The 17,732-nt window shown below is 53.6% G+C and overlaps 1 protein-coding gene across 5 annotated transcripts in view; it reads right to left on the bottom strand.

Annotated features, from left to right (window-relative positions):
* Positions 1-1,389: 1,389 nt before the first annotated feature.
* The window catches only part of LOC116954596 (LIM and senescent cell antigen-like-containing domain protein 1), a 49,561-nt gene continuing 33,218 nt past the window's right edge, over positions 1,390-17,732 (bottom strand). For 4 of the 5 annotated variants that reach the window (XM_076052405.1, XM_076052404.1, XM_076052406.1 and 1 more), the window contains exons 2-11: positions 16,786-16,945; positions 16,428-16,494; positions 15,205-15,325; positions 13,847-13,996; positions 13,317-13,467; positions 12,058-12,150; positions 11,166-11,214; positions 10,003-10,078; positions 9,203-9,421; positions 1,390-6,121 (exon numbers count right to left, since the gene is read on the bottom strand). In XM_076052405.1, coding sequence (XP_075908520.1) covers positions 9,280-9,421; positions 10,003-10,078; positions 11,166-11,214; positions 12,058-12,150; positions 13,317-13,467; positions 13,847-13,996; positions 15,205-15,325; positions 16,428-16,494; positions 16,786-16,945 — 1,009 coding nt within the window. In that variant the 3' untranslated portion in view covers positions 1,390-6,121; positions 9,203-9,279. The remainder of the gene's footprint in view (positions 6,122-9,202; positions 9,422-10,002; positions 10,079-11,165; positions 11,215-12,057; positions 12,151-13,316; positions 13,468-13,846; positions 13,997-15,204; positions 15,326-16,427; positions 16,495-16,785; positions 16,946-17,732) is intronic. The other variant, XM_032975244.2, reaches the window with a different exon arrangement.

Below are 17,732 nucleotides of genomic sequence, written 5' to 3'. Positions count from 1 at the left end.
GATTTGAAGCATGTTTTTTGGGGGGGGGAGGGGCAGAGCTTTGTGACGTCATGTTTGAGGGGGGGGGGTCTGACTTTTTGTGACGCCGTGTGACGAGGGGGGGGGGTAAAAAATCGTCAAAAATGGCGTGACGTCATTTATGGATGGCCCCTAGATAGAAACAAATTATAAAAGAAAAGAACCCGCGACGTTTCGGTCGCAACACAAGCATCCGTCTTCAGGTGAGAAAAAATTATCTGCTGTTGCCGGACGCTTGTGTTGCGACTGAAACAAACGTCCTGTTTTCTTTTCTTATTTTTTCTATCTACGTGACTTTACCGAAAGAACCAGAGAGTACAATATTCTTGAGGCTCAGTGAGGCTGTACTGGGTAAGCAAAGGGCATACTATTATTAATATTATTACGACTTGTTGGAAATTATAAAACAAATTACCTCCCATAATGGAGCATTGAATCCGCACATCATAGAGGCAACAACTGGTTCTGTAATTAAAAACACTGCTGCTGCAAATCACAATTGGTTTTGAGACATCGCGCGGACTTGATAATGTCACCTTGTCACGACGTGTTGGCTCTCAGAGAGAGAGGACGACTCGGGGGCGTGCGGAGGAATCGCAAACAAGCGGGAAAGACAGCGGCCACGCGGTGAGACGGTGACAAAGTCTCTCCCCGCCCCCCTCCAAGCTCTGCAATCCTCTATGCATGAAGGTGTTATTGGCCAATTCGTGAGAATATACACGTGGGAGGAAACCGGAGCACCCGGAGAAAACCCACGTGTGCGAGGGGGTAACACTCAATCCCATAAGGATGGGCCAGAACTGAGTCCACACTTGCTGTACCGCCTTCCGGCAAGGCAGGGTACTACGGCACCTCGACACACGAGAAAGGAGTGCCAACATCATTTGTGTGTGACCAACCAACCCCCACCTCCAGTGCTGGATTACAGGCCACGTCGATAGCCACCACCGCACAGTGACAGTAATGTTGAGGACACATCTTGGCGAGAAGGGACGGTGGTCGACGGACGAGACTGGCGATGGCAGCCAAGAAGACGAGGGTCGAACACCGTGGAGACGGAGTGGAAGGATCAGCCCAGGTGCCAGAGCGCGACGAACCGCAGGACCCCGAGGTTTTGAGCGATGGCGGCAGCATCGGGATCCTTTCATCGGGGACGTGTGGATAGACCATCGATATTTAAGACACTTTTTAGATTGTCGGTATGGGACAACTCGCAAGAATTGCCCGTGACAGAGGCCCTGCGGCGTAAGATAGTCCACCTCACAGGAAGCCCTTGGGATCGAGGAAGGCGAGAAATGGACGGATAGCTCGGGCAAATGTTACAAGCAGAAACGATCGACAGCAAGAGACGCACACGGGGACGCCCACACGTGGGCTACAGTGACATTTATTTTATTCTTGGGAACTCCTCGACGTACAAAGCTCGCGTCGTTTGCCGGAACAAAGGCTCAACCGTAACACGAGCGCATGCGCGTCACATCACGAGATAGTGGTCACGGAGATAAACAAATTTCACCGTTTCGTCAGGTTCTGGTTTTTCGTCCGCGCCTGCTGGGGCGGGCGTCGGCGATACCGCGGCGGCTCCGCTTCGTCCCGCGAGGCAGCCCGCTGACGAGCCGCCTCGCCGGGCTCAAGGCACGCGGTGGCAGTGATGCATCCTCCAATAACGGAGCTGGCCAAAAAAACACCCCGATAATGGACCACAGAGTTTGGGCAATCGTGCCAGTTGTTCCGGCTGCCCTTCCTGTTTCGTCTGTGGTGTCTCACACCTCTCAATCATTTTCTCTCTCACTTCAAGAGCGATCGAAAACTAAATTATCATCACTATTATTATCACGACGCGACGCACGAGACCGTAACATGAAATCATTTTGCGTTGTCACGAAACATCACGGGTAAAGGCAAATACAGTAGAAGCAGAACACCGTTTTGTTTGTGCTGATGAGACCCAGGAGGCAGACACTGGCCCAGAGTTTGCTCTCCTCGACAAGAGCTGCTTTTGGTAATATTTGTCTGGAGAGCCAAACGTTCCCCTATGCGCTAAACCACAGCATCTTATTTATAACGTGGAAACAGGGCGGCGTTGCACTTATTTTCGTCGGTGTAAATCACCGGTGATGACAGCAACGATCCAAAAATCGGCAGAGCTCTCAAAAACCCAGGAAGGCTTCGGATGATTGACACATCCGTAAATTCCATGAATTGTCACAATTCAGGGTCGCAATGTGATGGACTAATATTTGTTTCCTGCGGGGTTTTCTGGTCTCATTTGTATTGTTTCTCCGTTCTGTTTTGTACTCTCATGCTCACCCCCATTAGCATACATGTAACAGCGTATCATTCAAATGTAACTCCCTAAATTGAGAACATAACATTCTTACGCACGCAATTTGGTGTCGCTATTTTCTAGTATTTACCCAGGAAAGCTGGACCCAGTCTCTTTTTTCAGGAGGGTCCTGATAAGTTTCTACAGTCGGGTGCGACGATGTCACTAGATGTTGTCCCAAATCAGTAAGCGCGTGCGTAATCTTTCACCCCGCTGGGCCTTACACACGGAGTGCTGTGAGCGAGCATCTATGACATCAACAAATCATTTGTACGCTCCATGTTCGTTCCACTCTCATAGTGCAAGGCCATCACGGCGGCAGTTCGCATTGAAGGGCGATGATCGCCGCGTGTAATAATTATTACACGTGATTATACACGCGATTATAATCTCAACCGAGTCGTAACTAATTTCGCAACGTGGGCCCGTGACTGCGGCACGCGATGACCTCGTCTTTTTTTAAATGACATCACCGGATCTCTCGCGTCCACCGCGTAAGCAGACGGTGCGGCGTAATTTTATGGGTAATATTGACACACACCCGCGGCATTAACCGGGGTGGCCGCAGGGTTCGAACCGCGGACCCCCTTGCAACAAGCGGCAAATGCACGAGGGAGGTATCGGGAATGGCCCCAGGCGATGGTTTCCAGCTGCGGCTACCTAGGGAAGGACCCAAGGACAGCTTCAGATACAAATCGCGGATGGGGTTGCTGGGCTCACAATGCTGTTACCGCCATAATCCGCCTATCCCCAGCTTATGCCGTGCATTGTACACAGTGGCAGCGCTAGGCATGAGCAAACCAAGCAAAAGCTGAGGGCCACAAGTAGCCGAAGGCAGCCCCCCTGAATTCGTGAAAAACGTGTCGAATATCAGCTGTAACTCAAATACTAATAAACATTACGAGATAATTATCGTTACAAAAAAACTGGAAATGTATCTCTCTGCTCATCTCACTACATCTCTGCATTGTCTACTTCCATCTCACTCCATCTCCAACTCTTGTCTAAATCTCTTCCATCATCCCACTTTGATATTATATTAATTGAAAGGGGGGGGGGGGTAGATATTATATCTGCTCGGGGCCCTCAAATTAAGCAGCACCACCACCTAGTGTACACATTGTAAATAAGTGCACACACAGAAACACAGATATACAGTGAATCTCTCTTATTTGTCATATCACTCGCACTCTCAATTATATGCCACCCAGGATCGATCCGTGGATCTTCCCGATATCCGCAAGTTCTAAGGCTCGTGGGGGTTAAGGCGCTTCGTGTGACGATACTGACGATGTGACTCGAGTTGCCACCTTCATCCACTGTAGACCAAACTCGGTCGGCACGAGGTCCGCCGTTATCAAATCTGCGCTGCAGCATCTTTGCAGTGAAGTTCAACACGGCAAACACCGGCACCAGGTCTCGGTACAAATCAAATGGTGCAGTCCCCTGACGCACAGATGTTCCCCGGACTGCGCGAGTCAAACCCCCCCCGGGACAGGTGGCAACTCCTTCGATGTAACAGACGATGCCGACAATGATGATGATGTTAGATGATGACGGTGATGATGATGTTAAGAGACGAGAGTCGTACAGCCACGTGTACACGAGCCGACCTCTGATGAGATTGGGGCGCCGCTGCGTACGAATGGAACGTGCACGGGGAGTTGCATTTATTCATTTATTAATGTGCGGACCTCCACACTTGTGAAAGCAGTTTATATAAAATATAGAATTACGTACGGGTAAGATATTATTAGCTATAGAGTCGTGGTCAAAGCACACTAGCGACAGCAGGCAGCTCGCTCGCTCTCTCTGCAAAGTAATAATCATGCGTCGCCAAAGCAAATTAATTCAACACTACGTCGTAACTTTCTTTATTTAAAAGCACGCTTAGACCGCACTCTCTCTTACAAGTAAAGTACAAATCTACTAAACTCTTCATAGGTAACTCAGAGAATACAAATCATTTCAAAACTAACAAACTAAATACGCATCTTAATAATTTGTTTGTATGCTGCCGTATGAATGAATGAATATATATACGTAGAGAACCACCGGCATCCGTCCTTGTCGGTGTTTTACAAACTGAGCATCGATGCGAAGGCGCGTGCGTGTGCGTCTGTGCGCGTACGCGCTAGCAAACGAGAAGGCTTTGATTAAGACAAGTTCCAGGACTGGGTTTTAATGCGGCTACCGTCTGTCGGGGTGAAGTTGAACCCCGCTGCTGCCGCCGCCGCCTCCTTCGCTGGGAACGCTAGGGGAAGCGCCCACTCATCAATGAGGAAGTACCTCGTCCATTGACATGGAGAGCCTGGCACGCGCTGGCACACGCTCGGGGCCCGCACTGGCCGGCGCGATGCTCTCTTTGCCGAGGTCAGCTGTCGGAAGGCAGCTCAGGCTACCACGCAAAAAGAAGATCACAACCCGGCTAACGGCTTTGCTTTGGCATCAGCAATTTTTATTCTCATTTATTATCGTCTCCTGCAAAGTTGTCGGCAGAAGGAGGCAAGGATTTCTACGGAGATTCCAACCGAATTGATTTGGGGCGTCTTTTTTCACGCAAATTTTGACCGGCACACCAATGGCTTACTCTTGCGATTTAAGTCACTTTAACTGTGAAGCGGACGTGGCACGTCGCATTTTTAAGGTGAACGCACACCGCAGTAACAACCAGGGCAGCTGCTGGCTTCGAACTGCGAATCTCTACAACGAGCGGCGATGCGATGAGAGGCAAAGGTTCACCTTCACAACCTGACAGATGTAGAAACACCCCCGCGCAAAGACCAGTCCTGAGAAAACTTTCAATCACAGCCCCGTGTCCTGTGTGGCGAGGACAGAGCGTGGAGGGCGCTCTCTTGAGACGCTCACGACGCGGTCCCGTGGGGATCGGAGGCGGCGTTGGCGCGGGGGCGCAGGGAGCCCCGTGCCGCACGACACCAGCAGAATAAACAATCCTCTGGCGAGCGGACGGCACGGACGGCACGATGGAGTCGGCCCGTGGCTCTCGCCGAAATATAAAAAAAAATCCCCCAAACAATGATAATGCACGGCGCGAATAACAATGGGGCTACGCGGTGAAAAGAGACGCGCGACGATTATCTCTGCGCTGGTAACATTAAGGCACCGTTTGCTTTGGGGAGTGAAGTTGTAAGAGGGCAGCCCAGCGGGGAGGTGAGGATAGTCGCTTGCTTGGCAACAAGCCTCTGCTTCTGTGGTTCGATACTTCGGCTGCGTGTGTGTCTGTGCGTGCGTGCGTGCATGTGTGTGCGTGTAATCGTATGAACGTTTAATAGTTATACTTGTGTGCGCGCGCACGTACAAACATACGCGTGCGTGCTTGTCGATGGACCAGTGTGACATGCAGAAGCCACGTCTGGCAGGAGTGTGCGGGCACGTGCGTGTGTAACCATACGGTGATAAACTTGTCTCTGCGTGCGTGCGTACCCGCGTGCATGTGACGTATGTATGTTGAACTCCTTTCGCACCGTACGTAGCCAACCGGGTGCGACACACCCATGTAAGTCGCAGGCCGCGTACGTGCGAGTGTGTGTGTAATCAAAGAAACAAAGCGTTACACTCGTCTCTATGTGTGTCTGTGTGGACACAGAGGTCCGTCACTCGCGTACGTACGCACGCGGGTGTGTGCGTGCGTGCGTGCGACATCACTTGCGCGCCAGATCCTCGGCCAGCTTCTTCAGACGTTTCTTCAGCTCCAGCGGGAACTTCTCGTAACATTTCTTGCAAACTGGCTTCATGTCAAACTCCACAAACTTGTTCCTGTTTGCCAGAGCCAAGCAGGGAGAAAAACAGCCCATTCACGGTTAATGTCTTAACATATAAAAAAAATATAATCGTACACTCGTGACGATGATTGCGTAAATGCCTCAGTGACTCAAAGGTGCCATCGCATCTCAAACATTGAAAGGGCACCCCCAGTGGCAGCTGTCCCTGTGCGGCACAAGGTCGACTCGGCACCGGCCTCCAAGTGGGCGTTAGTCTACCAGAAAGGGTGGGGGGGGGGGGCGATGACCGTGAAGTGAAATCCCCGTCGAGTCATTTGCAGCGTCATTTGACAAAAACATTTTTTTTTACAAATCCTGACCACGACGCCGGCACACGATGGCCGACTCATCGCGAACTTCGTCAGCGTGGGGGGTGGGAGGGAGGTCTTTGACGTCCAACCTTGAAACGGAGAGCACGGAGTGATTTTATGGTGAATGCACCAGGACGGTGTTCAATGGACCCGGGTGGCTGCTGGATTCTAAACCGTGAGGCCGGTGCAGCGAGTCGGGGACAGCGCTCCCGCTGGGACCACGTCGTCAATTTGAGATGCCGTTTCTACTCTGACTCACAAACATGAGATCATGAAATAAACAACGCCCACCGGCCTTGTGAACAGGTTTTCAAAATCATGCGTGTAGTTGTGTTTAGAATAAACTCCGGTCAACGGAAAAATAATCGCAACAAATCACGCAGCATTGTTATTGGGCATGCAATGGAAGCCCCTATCCTTTGATTCTCTCTCACGCACGATGCAGTCCAATTGCGCGTACAGGAATAAATTAATTTTTGTATGTGGCATTTTATTTCTTTTATAAAGAAGCCACTCGAGGTATGCACTTTTAAATCTAGATTTTAAACTCATTTCTTTAGAACTGATTTTTTTTAGTTTGTTGTTCTTTCCCCGCACCTCCGATTAGGATGGTTGGCTACGTACGGTGTGAAAGAAGTTTAACATACACACCTTAAACTAAACTGTAAGCCATTTTATTTTAACCAAGTAAAGACCATTTCGCCAATGTCTCTTTTTCAGAGGTGAGACCTGCCCACACGTGACGATAGCTCATGGAAGTGGCTTATCACACGTGAGAATTTGTAGTAGCAGCCAAATCATCTAAACACAGCACGTTGTTTCTAAATGTGGAGGGGGTCCAAAATCGGTGGAAAACAGAGAAAGATTCACGCGACCTCCACGGGGAGAGAGAATATGGGGACTACAACAGGCATCGTCAGGGTCGGGGTCGAACCCACGACCTCCTGCATAGCAGGCGAGGGAGGTAACATTTCCTCGCCACCGTACTGGGTTAGCGTGCGGCCTGCAAGCCACTAAGGCGGCGCTTACACTCACCACCCCTTTAAAGAAACGGACTCTTGAATCGAATCCCCCGATGCAAAAAATGTGACGGCACGTTGGAGCGCGAGCGGGGAGCATCTGTTCGCGGCTACGTCAACAAGCACGCGTGCCGACTTTCACGAACAATATTCACAGTTATTCGGGTCACGTTGTGCGAGTGAAACGTGTGTCGTACACCCTCCTTCATCCGACACGGCCAATTAACCCTTTCCCGTCATTGGTTTTTCTTCCGATTCAGTTCCGATCATGTCGTACGGTGAGCACAATGTCTTTAAAAACAATGGTGATACGCCTCTCTAAATAAAATTAAGGCTAACCGCTTGCACGTTCCGAGATTCTGCGGTGAACGGGACACCCTGCAACTTTTAGATGTCTCTTAACGGGAAAGGGTTAATAAAACAAACGTGCGTTGGCACGTTTGTGTTCACGTGACAACTTAATTCAATTGGCCGTATCGGGTGGAAGAGATTGTACAACGTAGTCTACTTACACGATCATCTGACCCAAAATATGAATTGTGAATCAACAAACGTGCGCTTAGACCCTTTCATTTACTTTGGCAAACGTCTCAACGAATCTCCAACCTCGCTGAGATTGCGCGAGGTCACGTAGTGACGTTACATCTCATGGGGTTACTTAATCGTCTAGGTCAGATGACGACTCTCATCGTTTGTACGGAGAGAACGGTTCAGAACGCAGCTCAATGGAGCAACAGACATCCCTGTAATCCGTACGCAAAGCGGCAAGGCGAGTGTAAGCCAGTGTTAGGAATTGAGAAATCACAGACATTCTAATAACACGGCAAACAACACGTAAGGCCATGATGAAATGACCAAGCTGCCAGGCAACTATTATTGTTGTCTTGCTCGTTTAACCAGAACAGTCTCGCCGAGTCTCACGACTCCTTTTCAGGAGAGTCCTGCCAAGTTTTCGCAGGCGGAGGGAGCAGTGTTGCTCTGTGTGAAATCCCAACGGAGTAAAATGCAGAATTTTTTTTGAGTATTTGCGATGTTTTTACCAATACCGGTTGGATTGGATCTGCGTTTTTTTTGTTAGCTATGGGAGTAAACCAGGCACCGTGGTGGTGAGATGTTAAATACCTCGCCTGGTATACAGGAGGCCATGGGTTCGGTCCCGACCCTGATGCCTGCTATATATTTGGAGTTTGCCTGTCTCGCTCCGTGGTCGTGTGGATTGTTCTCTGGGTCCTCCGGGTTTTCCCTCCACATTTAGAAACACGCGTTTAAGAGTATTTGGCTGCTCTAAATTTCCACGTGATAAGCCACTTCTCGTTGGGCTATCATTTGTGGTAGCCAGGTCGCTTCTGAAAGAGAGCTACACAACTCAGTGGGCCTTACCTGGTAAAAAAAAAAGTTTTAAAAGTTTGAATAGTTTTAGTTTAGACCGGAGAACTCGAAGAAAACCCATGCCGAACAGGCGGAGAACACACAAACTGCACGGGGAATGACGCCCAAGATCGGGAGTATCAACAAAATTCCAAAATCCCCATTCGCCGCTGTTGACAATTGCCCGAGCTCAACGATCCTGCAAACTGGGATGCGTGGCCAACCCCACCGGGGAACGTTCGGCACGGAGGAGAAGCCGGCGAGAGCACGGCGATCGCTTTGCGCGAGGGGAAAGAGAGGGCCTGACAACTCGGTCGCCCATCGAGGTCGGCGCGAAGGAGCGAGCAAAGAGGTCACGCAAAGAGAGGTCACGCTAACAGATCGTGGCGGTGGCGGGGGGGGGGGGGGGCCGGCAGGTCGGCGGAGGCCGAAGGTCGCAGAGCAGCCGGCCGCCGTCAGAGGCAGCCGTCGCGACGGCCCTTCTTCCTGCGGCGCTCCTTGCGCTCGCGCCGCGCCAGGCGGCCGCGCAGCTCCGACGGGAAGCGCTCGTGGCAGCGGCGGCACACGGGCTTGAGGTCGACCTCCACAAACTTGGTGCTGGGGCCGTGGAGTCGGCGCGGCCAATGGGTGGGGGAAGTGCGTGCGTGCGTGCGTGCGTGCGCGTGCGTTGTGACCGCGTCGTGTGAGCGTGCATTATAATGTGCGTGTGCGCGCTCGTGATAGAGCGTGTGCGCGCGAGTTCATAAGTGCATGTGTGTGCAGAGTAGTGTCCGCATGTGTGCGTTTAATAACGCGTGTGTGCGTGCGTCAGCCGGCGAGTGAGCCGGCGAGGAATTAAGTGAGCAAGGGAGCGAGCGAGCCAGCGTACGGGCGAAAGAGAGAAAGAGCGAGAGGGAGGGAGGGAGGGAGCGAGCTGATGCTCGTGAGCAGCGCGGTTAGAGCGACGCGGTGCGTGGGGGGCGGCGGGGGGGGCGGATTTGGGTGGGGGAAACGAGAACGGAAGACACAAGTGAGAAACGTGGCCGTGAAAACCGAGACAAAACGGCAGAGAGGAAACCGCGCACGCGGGAAACGGGGCCGGGGGGCGGGAGGTGGCGGCAGTCGTAGAAACAAAACAGTGGGAGAGATGCGAGGGGGGGCGAGGCGCGGCGTGGCGAGCGCCGACGGGCCAAGCTCACCTGAGGGTGAGCTTGGCGTTGCAGGTGGAGCAAGAGAAGCAGCCCACGCACCAGGCCTTGTTGAGGGCCGACACGACTGCGGGGAGAGACGACACAGCGGTTACCGCGCCCATCGACAAACCCGCCCTCGATCGCCCGCGCGGCCGAGCACGCGTGCAACCAGAGTTCGATCCCCGACCGCGGACAACATCAGCGGCGGAATATGTACAGGGACAGGACGCAGGAACTCTCCACGGGAGACCTGGGGTTACGCGAGGGTAAGTGGCAGATGGGGGTGTGTATGTGCATGGAGCGGTGGTGCAGTGGTTAGCGTGCTGCACTGTGAAGCCGGCAAGCCGAGTCTGATTCCCGCTCACTGCCAACATCGGTGAGGATTCGCTTAACCGGTCTCCCCCTGATGCAGGGTTTACACCCTGCATCAGGGGGAGACAAAGGCGGCCGGGCTTGGTGCTGGCTATCCGCCTCCTTAAGTGTGCCGTGTCGGCCTTCGTTAGGTGTTAATCGCTAACAGCACTTGCCCCAACAGACCATTAGAGGCTATGCGGGGGATCTTAGTCTTTGTGGTGACCTCAACACGCAGTCGGAATGCACCTCCAATGAACACGGTTGGCTACGTACGACACTGCGAAAAAAATTCAACATACGCACAAGACAAAGATCCCCTGTATAACCGGAGCAAACTGTTGGGGCAAGTGCTGTTAGCGAGTACCTATGAAGGCTGGAACGGTACACGAGGAGGTGGATGGCCAGCATCACACCCGACCGTCTTTGTCTCCTCAGTGACGATGTTTACACACTGCACCAGGTACTAATTTGAGGCCGAGTCGACCTAGGGGAGGCCCAGGACCGGTTCAAATAACCGTCACCGGTGTTGGCCGTGACCGGGAATCGAACTCGGGTCGCCGGGATCTTAGCGAAACGCGCTAACCGCTACACTACCACTCTCCACATACACACACATTTACAACAACAACCGCCATTCGCCTATAAGTGGCGGTGACGTCACCACGACACTTGTGCCAGGCCATGTACACACACACACACATACACTCACCCCCGCACCTCCGATCAGCACGGCTGTCGACGTACAAAGGTGCGGAAAAAGTTCAACACACACACACGGTGATAAACGGAGAGGGCCCGACGGAGCCCGCGCTACTCACCATCTCCCTCGATCACCCGGTTGCACAGGTAGCAGACGTCGCCAAACAGCTGCGGAGAGACGGCGAGCATATTATATAAACGTAGAATAAAAATGTATTAACCGCGCGCGTAAAAAGAGCGTCGGACGATGCTGCTGCTGCTGCGGTGCAACGAGGCCGAGCGGCAGCGCGCTCGCCGCTTGCTAACGAGGCTAGTGGTTGGAGGCACACGCCCGCCCTGGTTAATACTGCGGGGTTTTATCAACCGTGAACGTACGACGCGCCGTCCGCTTACCAGCGGACGTTGCGGATCCCCTGATGTTTATTCGGTAGACGGTAGAGCATTGTGTGCCGGTGTCGCAGCGGGAATTTTACCAAATTTAAATTTTTTACCGCAAATTACTCAACAGAGAACGCAACCGTCGGCAATGCGGCCCCCTCTGCCGTCTAGAGTCTTAGAGATGCAGGGAATCTTGTGTGCTCTAATAATAATCATGTTAAATACATTATGCCATGAAATTACATGACGTTAAAATTGAAAAGTTGACATTTTTATTTATTCACTCGCATGACATCAGGACGGCCCGCGGTGAAATGCAGCCGCTCACGGCGGGCGAGCACAGCTGAGCAAACATTACAAATGAGAGGGAACAAAAAAAATGAGTAAATCGAGCGACTGTCGTGGACCCTCGCGAGACTTGGCGAGGCCTCCCCCTGCCTCAGTAAACGCGCCAACATCGTTGGCGCGTTGCTGGAACCGTTGGGACGTCGGGCGGACGTTCCATCTTTACTAGGTGGGCGAGTAACCGCACGCAAAGGGAGAGCGGGCGGGCGGGCAGGCGAGCGGGCAAGCGGGCGGGCGAGCAGGTAAGCGGGCGGGCGAGCGGGCGGGCAAGCGGGCGGGCAACCTCACCTGGTTGTAGTGGGTCTCGCAGTACGCCAGCCCCTTGCGCTCGTAGTGGCGATGTCCCAGGAACGGCTTCTCGCACTTGGCGCACACAAAGTGCTGCGGACACACCGACACGCCGGCACATCAGCACCACCGGCACCACCCGCATCACCGACACACCGGCACCACGACACATCAGCATCACCAACACCACCAGAGCAGCACTGGCACCACCGACACACTGGAACATCAGCATCACCGATACACCAGCACGCCGACACACCGGCACATCAGCATTACCGACACACCACCATCACCGACACACCACCATTACCGACAAACCACCATCACCAACAAACCACCATCACCGACAAACCACCATCACCGACAAACCACCATCACCGACACACCAGCATCACAGACACTACCACGACACAGAACAAACGATGGTGATCGCGGAAATCCAACAGCCGCTTCCGGATGCGTCGCGACCTCGCCGTCAGCACAGCGTGGACCAACAGTTTGGTGAAGGCAGGCAGCAGAGGCGTACGTGGGAGTCTAGAAGTGCAGTACAACAATGGGTTTTTGCTATGCTGTCCTCTCTGCTGCCCACCAAATATTCCCGCAGCAGCCCTATGACAATGGCGTGTTCACACAATGCGTTTTCGCTGCAAAACTCACACACTCATACCTCACTCTCTCACTCATTACACTTACCCACTCACACTCAAACAAAGAGAAAGATCCCCCGTATAGCCTTAACGGGCTGTAGGGGAAAGTGCTGTTAAGCGAGCACTTGTGAAGGCCGGAACGGCACACGGGGAGATGGGTGGCCAGCACCACGCCCGGCCGCCCTTGTCACCTCAGTGGCGATATTTACACACCGCACTAGGTACTCATTTGAGTCCGAGTCGACCTCGGGCAGGCTCAGGACCGGTTCAGATAAATCGTCACCGGTGTTGGCCGCGAGCATGCATCGAACTCGGGTCGCTGGGTCACCGCATCGCACGCTTTCAGATGCGCTTCTGCGGCCGTCTGGAACGCGCTTCCTTCCGATATTAGGAAGCTACTGGAGCTATGCACTTTTATGTCATCTCGATTGAAAACTAATTTCTTTAGAACTGCTCTTTGTGTTTAGTTTGTTGTCCTTCCCCTGCACTTCCAATTAACGCGGTTGGCTACGTAAGGTGCGGAACAAGTTCCAACACACATAAGTAGGTAGCGCAGTGGTGTGTTAACCGCTACCGTGCCCCACACAGGCACACACACAGAGAACACGATACCTCCACGTGCCACTGCTTCCCCATGGCGTTGACGACGCGGCCTTCGATGGGGCGACGGCACGCGCCGCAGATGGGGATCCCCATCTTGTCATGGCAGGGCAGGCAGTAGAGCTCCCCCTTGAGCTCGCGTGCATCGGCCGTCAGCTCCTTGCTGCACGCACACACACACATGCACGCACAGGCACACACAGATCCCCGCGTAGCCTTAAGTGCTGTTGGCAAGCAACTACGAAGGCTGGCACAGCGCACGAGGGGGTGGGTGGCCAGCACCACTCCCGGCCTTTTTGTCTCCCCAGTAGCGATGTTTACACTCCGCACCAGGTACTAATTTGAGGCTGAGTCGACCTAGGGGAGGCACATGACCGGTTCAGATAATCGTCACCGGTGTTGGCCGCGAGCGCAAATCGAATTCGGGTCGCCGGATTCGCAGCGCAGAGCGCTTGACCGCCACGCCACCGCTCCCCACACGCGTACACGCACACACACCTGTGAACACAACACAGACCCTACAGGCCGATGAAGCCACGTACCCGCAGTTTGTGCAGTTGAAGTGGTCCGGGTGGTAGGGGTCGTTCTTGAACAGCAATGGCTGCTCGTCGATGATTGCGTGGCACTTCTGGCAGATGTACTTGCCCAGGCCCTTGGCTTTCTCTCGGTTGTGGCACGGGCGGCACAGGTGTCTGTGGTGGGATGGGTCGTGCACGCACGCACGGATAAACACGAGTCAGACGTCACGTAGGTAAAAAAAATCAATAAAATAAAATAAATGAAAACTAAATTTATTTTATTTTATTGATTTTTTTACCTACGTGACTTTACCGAAAAAAACAAAGAGTATGAATCCTTGCAGTCACGAAAGCTTCAAATCTAGAACGAGTCAGACGCACTGCTTGGGCAAGTGCTGTTAGCGAGTAGCGCCTATGGCACGGCACACGACGGGGTGGCTGGCCAGCACCACACCCGTCCGCCTTTGTCTCCTCAGTGCCGATGGTTACACACCGCACCGGGTGCTCATTTAAACCCGAGATCACATAGGTTAGGCTAGGCCAGGATCGGTTCAGATATTATCTGTGAGCGAGCATCAAACTCAGGTCATCAGGTTCGTAGCGTAGCCCAATAACCGCTGCACTACTGCTCCCGTATCAACAACAACCGCCATTCGCCACTAAGTGGCGGTGATGTCACCACGGCGCTTGTGCCAAGCTATGTGCACTTTGAGGCCACGTGAATTATTGAAATATCGCTAGCAGGAGGTCACAGGACCGACCCAGGTGCCATGGGTAGACTGACTAAAATGACAACAACCGCGATTCGCCACTAAGTGGCGGTGACGTCACCACGACGCTTGTGCCAGGTCATGTGCACCTTGAGGCCACGTGAAGTGTCGAACGCCCGCTGCCAGGAGGTCACGGGGCAGACCCAAGTGCCACGGGTCGACTGACTGAGATGACTGAGATGACCGGCTGATGCACCACCTGTGCCCCCTACTGTGCCAACTTGCTGTGCTTTAGCCACCCGGCGCTCCGCTCGTTGTTGTGAGCGTTGCTCCTCCGCCCTCCATTGTTGTTGGAGGGCTACTGCCTCCAACTGCCCAGTAGCGTCCTTCACGAGCCTCCTCCACAGAGGCCGATCTTGACACCGCTGGTACCAGTCATCGGCAAGTCCACTCAGCTCCACGTCCTCCTGTACCACATCACTCCATCTCTTCTCTAGCCTGTGCCGTGCCCGTTTAGCCCCCTCGATCCGGCCGAACAAAAGCTGTTTAGGTATGCGGTGGCTGGGTATGCGGGCTACATGACTGGCATATACACACACGTGTACACACACAGGCAGGCACACACGCGTACACATACAGGCATGCGCGGTTTGGCGAGCATCGCCCCCTCACCTGCCAGCGTTCTTGACAAAGCCGACGTCCGCCAGCATCTCGCTGCAGATGTTGCAGCGGAAGCACTCGGGGTGCCAGCTGTTGTTCATCGCCTTGATGACCCGGCCGACGATGAACTCGCCTGGTTTGGGCGCACGGACGGACGGACGGACGGCGACACATGCAGTGCCCCACGGTCACGGTCGATGGGCAGGGGAACGGGGGGCGGGGGAATGGCGCGCAGGGGAACAACGGCCGGGCCCCGAAACAGTTGGAAAAGCATTGCGCACGTGCAACGCTCTGGGTCACATTTAAGCCAACGTGGCGGTCACGCATTCCCGTGGATTGTGAGCGCACCTCGGCGTGTTGTTATTCCCACATTGATCGTAGTGAGATTGAGTGGCCAAACAACCTCAGAATATCACATTTTGGATTGGATTTATTTGAAAAAAGTCTCAGCTCTGAGAATGTGCAAATGTAATTTTGACGGGCATTGAGGGCATGTGGGAAATCGCCGCGCCCTAGCGTGGCTAAGAGGTCACTTGAAGGAAACTCAAAACTAGATCTCTGATGTCCGCTTCTGTGGGCCGTTCTCTCATGGGGGGCGGTGCGCAGTTCCCTGCGAGACTTCTGGATGGAGACATCAGCTCACGCCACGACGCCACCGATGGAATCGGATTGGGAAAAAAAACGGCAAAACAACTTCGCGAAAGATCATGGGGCACGCACGTGCCCACGTGCGAGTATCGCGTGTGTGTGCATGTGTGTGCGTGTGTTTGTGTCTGCGAGTGTACTATGGAGGAAGCTCGTGAAGGATGCTGCTACTGGTCAGTTGAAGGCAGTTGCCCTCCAACAACAACTGAGGGCAGAGAAGTGACGCTCGCAACAACGAGCGGAGTGACGGGCGGCTAAAACGCAGCTAGTTGGCACAGTAGGGGGCACACCTGGTGTGCATCTGCCGGTCATCTCACTCGGTCGACCCACGGCACCTGCTGGGTCTGTCCCGTGACCTCCTGCCAGCAGTTCACTTCGTGGCCTTAAAGTGCACCTGGCCTGACACAGGCGCCGTGGTGACGTCACCACAACTTAGTGGTGAATGGTAGGAGTTGTTGTTGTACGTGTGCACATGTGTGCGCGCGTGCGTGCATGCGGGTGTGTGTGTACGTGTGCGTATGTGTGCACGTGTGCGTGCATGCGAGCACGTGTGTGTACATATGCGTGTTCGTGTGTATGTGCTTACTCACCACACTGCCCGCAACACGGAGCAAAGAGCATCTGGAAGTCGTGCTCGCAGTATTTCCTGCCTTCAAACTGAAATAAAGACACAGCGAGAATGACATGCTTCGCATCAATCACTTGGTACGAGTGGTCATCACGGTCGCGTCGTACCAGCGGTAGTCACGGTCGCGTGGAACTGGCGAGTCACAGTCACGTGGCACTGGTGAGCCATTGATCAGGTGAAGACGGTGAGCGGGTGAGCGGGTGCGCTGGTGAGCGAGTGAGCTGGTATACGGACAAGTCGGTGAGCGTGTGAGCAGGTGAGAGGGTGAGCTCGTGAGCGTGCATGCGAGCGGACGTGCAAGCAAAGTGCCGAGTAGTCACCTCATAGAAGAGTCCGTCGGGGAACTGCTGGAAGCACTGCGCGCACACGAAGCAGTTCTCATGGAATAGCTCCCCGTTGCTGTTCACGATCCGCTCGGTGGCGGCGAACCCGGCCTTGCAGCGTTCGCACGCCGCGTTCGCCAACGCCGACGCCATGTTACTGTAACACAGAGACAGAGACGACGCTCTACTGGATGTAGTACAACACTGTCGCCATGTTACTGTCAGACAGAGACAATGCGTGCAGTACACAGACCACGATTCTGTAGCCCTGCAAGCACCGTTGAGGCAGGTGCTGTTAGCAAGAGCCAGCACAGCGCACGAGGTGCCCGGTATACGTGCCAACGTTGGGCAAACGTTGGCACGTGGTTGGAACAAATTGGATGTTGGCCGAACGTTTTCTGGGTGGTGGTGGTGGGTGTGGCTAACACCATGCCTGGTCGCCTTGATCAAAGACACTTTAAGTATTAACTACGTTTTATTCAACCAGGTAAGGCCCATTGAGCTGTCTAGCTTTATTTCAAGAAGCGACCTGGCCACAAATGATGGCTCAAAGAAGTGGCCTATCACGTGGGCATTCATAGCAGTCAAATACTTTCAACTCGTGACGTTGATTCTAAATGTGGAGGGAAAAACCAGACGACCAAGAGAAAAATCCACGCGACCACGGGAAGAACACGCAAACTCCACATATACAGGCGTCAGGGTCAGGATCGAACCCACGACCACCTGCATACCGGGAGAGGTAGTGAACATCTCCTAGCCACCGTCGCGCCCAGACAGAAGACAAAGATACAGACAAACAACGATCCCCCCCATACAGCGTCAACAGCCGTTATCGTGCAGGCTATGAAGGCCGGCACGGCACACAAGGGGGTGGGTGGCCGTCGCGGAGACATGAAACTCGCCGGCTCGATAACCAATCGCTAAAAACAAGAGAGGCATTT

The sequence above is a fragment of the Petromyzon marinus genome, chromosome 55, assembly GCF_048934315.1.
Source record: "Petromyzon marinus isolate PM22_M1 ecotype Great Lakes invasive population chromosome 55, UKy_Petmar_22M1.pri1.0, whole genome shotgun sequence".
NCBI classification, from domain to species: domain Eukaryota; kingdom Metazoa; phylum Chordata; class Hyperoartia; order Petromyzontiformes; family Petromyzontidae; genus Petromyzon; species Petromyzon marinus.
This window is presented reverse-complemented; position numbering and strand designations above follow the sequence as displayed.